Source organism: Gossypium arboreum, chromosome 11 (genome assembly GCF_025698485.1).
Source record: "Gossypium arboreum isolate Shixiya-1 chromosome 11, ASM2569848v2, whole genome shotgun sequence".
NCBI lineage: Eukaryota > Viridiplantae > Streptophyta > Magnoliopsida > Malvales > Malvaceae > Gossypium > Gossypium arboreum.
The window spans coordinates 64,334,567-64,344,517 of NC_069080.1; the positions used below are offsets into that span (position 1 = coordinate 64,334,567).

General features: G+C 34.9%; 1 protein-coding gene across 1 annotated transcript; it reads right to left on the minus strand.

The window, feature by feature from the left end:
* Window positions 1-442: 442 nt before the first annotated feature.
* On the minus strand, window positions 443-1,935 carry LOC128283877 (uncharacterized). The gene is made up of 3 exons (XM_053021293.1): window positions 1,664-1,935; window positions 1,131-1,579; window positions 443-753 (listed from the first exon to the last, which is right to left on the minus strand). The coding sequence occupies exons 1-3, from the start codon at window positions 1,933-1,935 to the stop codon at window positions 443-445; spliced, it is 1,032 nt and encodes a 343-aa protein (XP_052877253.1).
* Window positions 1,936-9,951: the final 8,016 nt, after the last annotated feature.

Here is a 9,951-nt window from a genome sequence, read left to right on the forward strand (position 1 = left end):
TAACACAATAATTTAAAAGGCCCTCATCCAAGCATCCAGTTTTTTTTCACTTAATACCAAAATTTTTGCTAAAGCCCAAGTTTGAACCCAAGATTTCTCCAACACTTCTCAAAGCTATTAACCACTAAAGCAAACATTTAATTGTTTCATTTCATTGCACAATTAAATACCAATATACAACCTCCTTACGGACCCCAAGTCAAGGCCCAATACTTCTAGGCCCAAATTCGGGGTGCTACAATAGCAATCTGATTGTACCCAGAATAGCCATCTAAGAAGCAATAATAGGCTCTTCCAACAAGCCTGTCCAACATTTGGTCATTGAAAGGAAATGGGAAGTGGTCCTTCCTTATGGCAGCATTAAGTTTTCAATAGTCCATACAGACTCACCATCCCATAGGGATGCGTGTAAGAATTACTTTTTATTTTCTATTGCTAACCACTATGATGCCACTTTTTTATGAACGCATTGCACTGGAGTTACCCAATTGCTATTAGAAATAGGGTAGATAATTCCAACATTAAGCGACTTTATAATTTCTTTCTTAACAACTTCCTTCATATTCTCATTTAATCTTCTTTGTTTCTCAATTGACTCCTTCGCTTCATCTTGACACTTGATCTTGTGCATGCAAAAAGATGGACTAATGCCTTGGATATCAACAATACTCCAAGCAATAGCTCGTGTATGTTTCTTAAGAATATGGACCAATTTCTCTTCTTGAGTTGCATCCAGTGTTGTGGAGACAATAACTGAGAGAGTATTATTATCACCAAGAAAGACATATTTAACATGAGTAGGGCGGTTTCAATTCCAGAGTAGGAGCTTCATTGATAGATGGCTTGAAAATTGGACCTGTTCTGTAGGTTAAGTCCAAAGATTCAATTTGCCATCCATGCCTGGGTTCAATATTATTAGTTTCAACCATGTTGTCATAATTATCTAAGAATCCACTATCATATGTCACTATAAACAACTTAGGAAGTATTGTGCTTTGGTTATTGAATTCTTTCACAATTTAAATCATCTAGCACATCGATAGTATGGCAATGTTCTTTATCCTTGCATTGAATAGATTGGAAAACATTGAATGTAACGTGCTCATCATTAAGTCACATGGTTAGTTCACCTTTGTAAACATCAATAAGAATTCGTCCGGTGGTTAAAAATGGTCGTCCCAAGATTATGGGAACCTCATTGTCTATCTCACAGTCAAGTATGATAAAATCAGCTGAAAAAATGAATTTATCCACAGGAACTAAGATATCTTTGATTTGCCCTTCAGGTTGAGCCAAGAATCGATCAGCTAGTTGCAATGTCACTACAGTAGGTTTCATGTGACCAATTCCCAACTTTGTAAAAGTTGATAGCAGCATTAGGTTGATGCTAGATCCCAAGTTGCATAATGCCTTGCACAAATAATGATTGCCAATTGAACATGGGATAGTAAAGCTCTTAGTATCATTCATTTTTGAGGGAAACTTATTTGTCAAAAAAGTGCTACAGCCCTCTGTGAGTGCAATAGCTTCCATATCACTGAGCTTCTTCTTCTTGGACAAGAGCTCTTTCATAAATTTCCTATAATTTAGAATTTGCATAAGAGTGTCTCCTAAAGGAATATTGAACTAAAGTTGCTTTAGTGTGTTCAGGAGTTCTTGGTACTGCTTATTCTGCTCATTCTCCTTGAATCTTTTTGGAAAAGGTAAGGGTAGAGATACATCTGATTGAGTTGACACCTTTGGTTTTGTCGACAGTTTTGAAGGTTGGACATTACGCATAGAAGTGACAATTTGTGGAACTTCTTTGCCTAGTATATCGAAAAGCTCTTTGTCTGGTGCTACAATAGAGTCTGTAGTCGGCTTGATAGTTCGTTTACCACTCCTAAGCATGATAGCCTTGCAGTGTTCTTTCCCCCTTGGACTGGGATTTTCCATGTCACTAGGTAGTGTGCCCGGTGGTCAAGTATCCTAATTTGAAGCAAGTTGTCCTAATTGTGCTTCCAACGCTCGAATGGAAGATGAATTCCCTTGCACAATAGCTTCTGTGTGAATCATATGCTCCCGCATTAAAGCCTCAAGAGCAGTTAACGGGTTAGAAGGAGAAGCTTACGTGTACTGTTGTTGTCGATAATCTTGAACTTGCTAATGTGGCATTGAAGAGTGTTGTGGATGCGTCTTATTCTGGTGTGGATGCATCTGGATTTGTTGTGGATCCATCTGAGTGTGCTAATTGTAGTTCTGCTGTTATTGATTGTAATTCCCTTGTTTTGAATTATAATTGCCTTGAGTAGATATATTCCCATATTGGAATGTCGCAACATTTTGTTCAGCATCTGAGTTACCCAAGACTTTTGATTGCATGCAGAATTATTATAAGAGTTGCCATAAGAATTGTTGTGGATGTTACTAACATAAAAGGTATTCTCTGCATTTTATGGACAATCTTCATAACTATGGTTGTCATTGCTAATCTCACAACAAAAGGTAGGAACATCAACTTGTTGAACGACTTGTATAGGTGCAACATCACTAGTCCCTTGCATATTTTTTATCATATTTACAAGAGAAGAAACTTAAGCACTAAGTGTAGATATTGCATCGAATAAAATAACTCTAGGAGTAGCTTTTGCTTGTGCAAATCTAAATATAGGATATTGATAATCATTCTAAGCAATTCTCTCAAGAATTCCAATAGCATCATTATAGTAAATCCAAAAAAGGACCATTGGTTGATGTGTCAACAAGATTCCTCGTGTGTGAATTCAAACCACTATAAAAAATCTAAATTTGTGTTTCCTATTGAATGTTGTGCATGGGACAACATCAAAGCAAAGAGTAATAACGTTCCCATGTGGTGTGAAGATTCTCATCGTCCAACTGATGATAAGCTGTAATATCATTTTAGAGACAAGCATTCATTGTCAGTGGGTTAAATCGCAAAACAGATTGTGTTGTTAGTGCATTCCAAGAAATAATTGATCCGGCAAGTAGCCCAAGGAACTATGTATGTAACAACCTATTTTTAGTCAAATCGGAACAGTGGTTTTGGAATAAAAATTTTGGAGTTGAAATAATTATTTTATTAATATTTTAATGTTTATAGTATGATAAAAAGGACTTAATCGCGTAAAATGTAAAAGTGAAGTTCTAATAGTTAAAGGTATCAGATAGTTATGAAAGTAAATAGTGGAGGTCCTTATGTTGTAATTAGACCATTATTAAAGTAAGTTGACAAAGATAAACATCACTTATGTAAATTTTTATTGTTTAAAGTAACGTTAAATAAGTAATTTGGTTAATTAAATGATAAATTAATAAAAAAAAGTAATTTTATTCATTCGTCATCTTCCTAGTTGAAACTAGGGCATAGAAAAACCATGAAAAGAGTTTGAAGCATTAGGCCTAGTCTCCTTGAGCATGTAAGTCCATTTTTGTTCTATTTTAATGATTTTTATGTTTTCAGGATCGTTGCAACTAGGTTTAGCTAGCCCAGGGACTAATTTGTAGAACTGTTAAAGCTTTAGGATGTTTCCATTGATGAATCTGTATGGTCTTTAATGATTAATGATAGTTATACAAGTTTTATTAAGTGATTTTTATTGAAAATGTAAATTAGGGATTAAATTGTGAAGTAAATGAAAAATATGGGCTGCTAGGGACCTAATTGAATTTCAGCTAGCATGGGTTTAGGTGGAATTGCATGAATTTGTGTTTTTATGAGATAAGGAATAATTTGTAAAGAAATTGAAATATTAGGGAAAAAAGTGTAATTTTTTCATAATGTGAAATTTGGATTAAATTGAATAGAGTGATGATTGAATAAGCTAAATTTTATATTATATAGATCAAGAAAAACGAAGTTCGGATCTGGATCGAGGGAAAAACAAAGTAATTGACTAGTAGATCCATTTCACCGATTTTATGATTGAGGTAAGTTTGTATGATTAATAAGCTTTGTGTTAAATGTGTTTATATGCTTAAATATTATAATTGTATTATTACAACACTCTGGAATCTATCAACAAATCATTGACACAGTGAGAATCCCGGTTGGACCTTAGGAATAGATAGGATACTAGTGACATGTCATTAGAGGTTACTGTGATTATGTGATTCGGGTGCTAGTCCTGTACGTCCTACTAGTGGCTGAGTATACTGGCATGTGTTGTAGTTACTTGATATCTTGTCTGAGCAGCACCGTGTAGCTACGTCTTGACCGATAGCTTGTGTTAGCATGCCCATTGATAGCTTGAGAGTGAGCGTATATGTGATATGAGATGGAGATAGCTTTGGCTATGTATGTGGCACTTCGGTGCAAGATTCCTGAGTATCTAATATTATTCTGAATGGTTCAATGAGAAAAGATAATGGTACTTGGATGTAAGCAATGATACAGACTAGTTCAGGTACTTGTTGTAACAACCCATTTTTCAGTGAAATCGGAACTATGGTTTCAGGACCACAAATCCAATTCGAAAATAAGGTTTATTTTTATTTCATTTTATGGTCCATATTATAATAGGCATGTCCCGTGAAAATGTTGATACTAAAATTTTATCGATTAAGTGTTTAATTATGAGCAGTACTAAATCGTATAAAATGTGAAAGTTGAATTCTAGTAGCTATAAGGATTGAATTGTAACACCCCTAACCCGTATCCCTCGCCGGACTAGGGTTAAGAGGCATTACCTGACATTTAAAAACATTTATCAATCATTCCACAACTTTAATCATACATCATCATATCATAGCAATTCATACACATATAGTCCCTTGAGAAGGTCTACGAAACCTTAAACATGCTTTGGAAGGGGTTCGGGACTAAACCAAAATCATATAAAAATTTCATGAAATTATAGGTCATATGCCCTTGTGAATAGGCCGTGTGCCTCACATAGTTACCCGGCACACCGTGTCATAGGTCATGTGAAAATAGAGCATACATACTGACCTGAACCACACAGCTGGAGACATGCCCGTGTGCCTTGGCCATGGTCGAAACTGACTTGGGTCACAGAGCTAACCACACGCCTGTGTGTCTAACCTGTGTACCCTTTAGAACAGCCACACACGCCCATGTCTAAGGCTGTGTGGCTCACACAGCCACTAGACACGGCCGTGTGTCTAGGCTACGCTCGAGGCTAACTTTAAATTGTAAGACTACCCCAGGGGACACACGACCATGTAACGTGATCGTGTGTAGCACACGGTTGAGACACACGCTCGTGTCTCTACCCATGTATACAAAAATAGGTTATTTGTAAAGCCAATTTGCCACCCATTTTGGGTAATCCCTACAAGCATAAAACCAAGCACATTTCATGACCTAATGGCAATCAAAACCATACTAAATCATGCACAAATTGACCCATGATATCATCATTCATTTCCAAATACAAATCCAACTCAAACATACCAATTGAAATTACTAACTTCATATCAAAAACATATGATTCATACATCATATTAATCCATTTCAATTCATAGCATTTCACATCATATCAACTTCCCAAATCAACCATGAAACTTAACAAAATTGACTATTTCATTTGGCCATTCAAGAGCACATCAAAACATACCATTTTTGAACATAAAGCATATACTAAAATTCATTCATAATTTCATCCATAACCAAGCCATATCACATGGCTAGATACACACATCTCAAAACATGTCCAAATTTCTCTAGCCTATACATGCCATACTTCAATATTCATATTTTCAAATGATATCAAAAATATAATTTGATAGTGTGGTGATGTTCCTCGACGACCCCCGAGCTTCCGGTAGCTTTGATAATCTATAAAAAAAAATTGAAAAACACACAAAGTAAGCTTTCAAAAGCTTAGTAAGCCATATACAAAGAAACTTATCATATGACAGAATTCTAAACCAATTCAAATTTTACAAATTAGCCCTCATATTTTCACATTTTGACATTTTAATTCTTAAACACAAAAATCACAAAATATACAAAATTTGTATATACACATGCTTAGCCAAATTTTCTCTTAACCCATATAAGTCCACATATTTCATTTATTTCACATTTTAGCCCCTCAATTTCTCTTAACCCATATAAGTCCACATATTTTATTTATTTCACATTTTAGCCCCTCAATTTCTCATTTTCACAAATTAGCCTAAAATACTCAAATTCATCAAAAATCCCAATACAAAACAGAGTAATCTAACACATATATTTCATTTTCTATCATCAAACTTCATCAAACTCACATTATCAACAATGACACTTCTTAAAATCATAATCAAATTCTGAAATTGAGGCATGAGCTTGATAGATTACTAAGAAAAATCTCAAAAACATAAAAATCATCAAAAACTGAACAAAATGCATACCTTAATCAAGCTTATCAATGGCTGAATAGTTTAAGCATTCAAACCCTATCTTTTTCTTTTATTTTCGGTGCAAATATGAACAAAATTATCACCATTTTGTTTTATTTTAATTAATACATTAACTTAATAATAAAATACCATTTTGACCTTACTAATATCATTTAAAATCCACTAACTCATGACTTATCTCCATGCATTAATTCAATGTTATAATTGCATTATAAGGAACCCACATATATAAAGGCAGTAATTCAGCGCTTATTCATGTAGCACACAACTATTGCATTTTCTACGATTAGGTCCTTTTATCAAATTGAGTACAAAAATGATAAAATTTTTACACGAAACTTTCACACATATGTCATCACATGCCGTAAACACATAAAATAATATTAAAATATTTTTCTGACTCAAATTTGTGGCCCCAAAAACCACTATTCTGACTAGGGTCTAAACCGGACTGTTACATAAATAGCTATGGAATTCAAATTTAGATGTCCTTATATGGAAATTAGACCATTAAAGAAAAGTTTGTAGATTCTTGGTGACTCATCCATGGAAAAATTAGAAAAGGTCAAGGACTAATTTGGAATTTGAAATAGTTAAATTAATTAAAAGACGATTAAAGAAAATATCGTCTTATTATTGTCATCTTCAACCTAAAATTCGATGGAAACCCTAGGAGAGATGGGAAACTTTCAAGGTTGAATTGGGTAAGTTCTCTTGTCGCATTTTTAGTAATTTTGGTATTTTTGAAACCAGGATATCTTAATCTCTCTATTTGAGGTATTAATTTGAGAAGTCATCAAGATATGAAAATGGGTCATGGATTTATATGCTGGAAATTAGAAATTTATGGTATAAAATGAAAATTATTAATAGATAAACAACTTTTACGAAGTGATTTTTGATGAAACCATGATTTAAAGACTAAAATGAAAAGTTGTAAAATTTGATGAAAAATTCTAAAATTTTATGAATACATGTGTTGTAAAATTTCTAATGGGGCTTTGGTTAGGTTTGGAATAGGGAGTAATTTGCACAAGTTTCATTTTCCGGGCCTAGGGACAATCAGAATTTATGGAAAAGTTAAGAGAATTTTGCCTAGGACTTAAATTGAGTCCATTTAAATATGAAATGTGTGAAATTGATGGTTAAATTCATCTATATAGATCCAGAAAACACTAATTGCAAGTTAGATCGAGGAGAAGAAAAGTTTTGAATTAGTAGATTTCTAAAGCAGACAAGTGTCGAGGTAAGTTCGTGTAACTTAATCGAGCATGTAATTATGTTAATTGAATGTGGTGTTTGTTTGTAATGTGATTTATGTTGATGTGCTTTACTTGTATGCTATGATGGAAAATTGATACATGCTTGAAATGGTGATAAAGGGTTAAGTCTCAATTGAATGTGAATTTCGATGATTATATGTGCTTTCCCGAAACTAATAAGTTCCTGCATTTGTTGCGGATGGGGTTTAGCTCAGACGAGTAATCGCATTGACCTTGTTATATAAAGGATTAAGCATGGACGGGTAATCCGATATAATCCCTTTCAAGCATACGTTATGATTAGGGTTTAGCCTAGACTAGTAATCCTATTCAAGCCCTTTTGAGTATACATCATATAAAGGATTTAGCCTGTACTAGTAATCCTGTTATACGATATGTGGCTTGAGAGAGTGTTTCTTGGTTAAGTGCCCTAAGAGGTACCTTTGAATAAGCAATTGACGGATTATTGAATCGTACACTTCGAGTGTACTATTTGAGCATCCATAGGAATTCAATGATTCAATGGACATATAACTTTTGACATGTCATGAAAATCTTGAGTGATATGATAATGACTTGAAAGAATATTGCTTGATGAGCTCATCTATGTAACTTGATTGATATGAAGATTTTGGTGACTAACATGTTTGATTGAATGTATGTGATTAGGCAATTTAGCCAAATGGATGGAAACATAACATTGTATGCTTAGATTTAATAAACAAGATTGGTACGTTTAGTTTCTGTTATACGAACTTACTAAGCATGTAATGCTTACACTATTTTATTTTCCCTTGTTTTATAGTGCTCAAAAGCTCGTGAAGGCTGGAAATCACTTGAGCATTGTCACACTATCAACTAGCCAATTTGGGTATACTTACTATGAATCATTTTGGTATAATGGCATGTATAGGACAACTTGGCCAATAGTGGCTTGAAAATGATATTTTGTAACCTAGCCATTAGAATGGCTAGTAATGGTTTATTTTCGTATGATTAAGTAGGTTATGATGATATATTCATATGTGATATGTTATGTATATGTGATCAAATGATGCAAATGCCTAAGTTATTCTAAGGTAAGTTTATAAACACATATGCATTAGTGATATACCTTGTTTAATGATGGAAATTGCCCAATTTGAATGCTTGAATTGGTTGGTTTTGGATGTGTGTTTCAAGTACAGGTCGTGGGTGAAATTTTGGGTGAGAAATGAAGCTAGAAATAGCTTCATTTTTTCCACAAGGGCAAACACACGGGTGTGTGTCTAGACTGTGTGACACACTATCAGGCACATGAGCTTGTGTGTAGACCCTATGTGACACATGGCCTGGTACCATGGGCTTATGGTTAGGCCATGTGTCCCCTGCACCTAAATTTTAAGAAACTGAATGCTCAAAATTGAGCATACGAGTAGAGACACAGGCGTGTGTCTCAGCCATGTGTGCCACGTGGCCTAGAATACGGGTGTGTGTCTTGGCCGTGTGAAACCTGCACCTAATTTCGAATTGAATTAATTGACCACACGGCATAGCACATAGGTGAGTGGCAAGGCCATGTGTCCAAGTTAGAGAGTTACATAGGGTTGAACATGGCTTCCAACACAGGCGTGATCTAGGGTCACACAGACGTGTCCCTTGGACCACACGGGCATGTGAGCCTTGCACCTTGGAAAAATTTTATAATTTCGTGAAAAATTCTTAGAGGTCCCGATTAAGTCCCGACTTGATTCTAATGCTTATATTGGGCCTTGAGGGCCTAATCAAGGGACATTATGAATGATCTCAGTAAATGAATAGTACGGGCCTTGAGTACGGGTCCGTAAGGAGGTTGCATATAAGCATTTAATTGTACAAGGAAATGACAAACCTGGGCTTTAGCAAAAATTTTGGTTTTAAGTGAATAAAACCCTGGATGCTTGGATATGGTCTTTTAAATTATCATGGTAAATAAATGACACAAGGAAGCATGTGGTCTAGTGGTTGTGGCGTCATTAAGGTTGCAAGGGAGCTTGGGTTCAAGTCTTGGCTCTTGCAATTTATTTTGGTTTTTCCTTTAAAGGAACCTAGACTTTGGCCTATAGACATTATAATTAATTGAGGCTAAAATGGTGACACAAAGAGCCTTGTGGTGTAGTGGCAAGGTGGCTTGTTGTGTAACTGTGAGGTTTAAGGTTCAAGTCTTAGGATGCACAATGGGGTATTTATTTTGCTATTTGAGTTTTGTAGGAGGTGGAGTTGGACTGGAACTCTGTGGTTGAAGTGGTCATACAAAAATAAGGAATTTTCCTAATGGTTGAAAGTAATCCCACATCGGAAA

What these genes read in the sequence shown, in the direction of transcription:
- LOC128283877 (XM_053021293.1), bottom strand. Translation starts at nt 1,935, where the DNA reads ATGGAAAATCCCAGTCCAAGGGGGAAAGAACACTGCAAGGCTATCATG. An exon ending in GAGAATGAGCAGAATAAGCA is followed by an intron (nt 1,580 to 1,663) that starts GTACCAAGAACT and finishes TCTAAATTATAG; the next exon opens with GAAATTTATGAAAGAGCTCT. An exon ending in TCTTATTGATGTTTACAAAG is followed by an intron (nt 754 to 1,130) that starts GTGAACTAACCA and finishes ATACTCTCTCAG; the next exon opens with TTATTGTCTCCACAACACTG.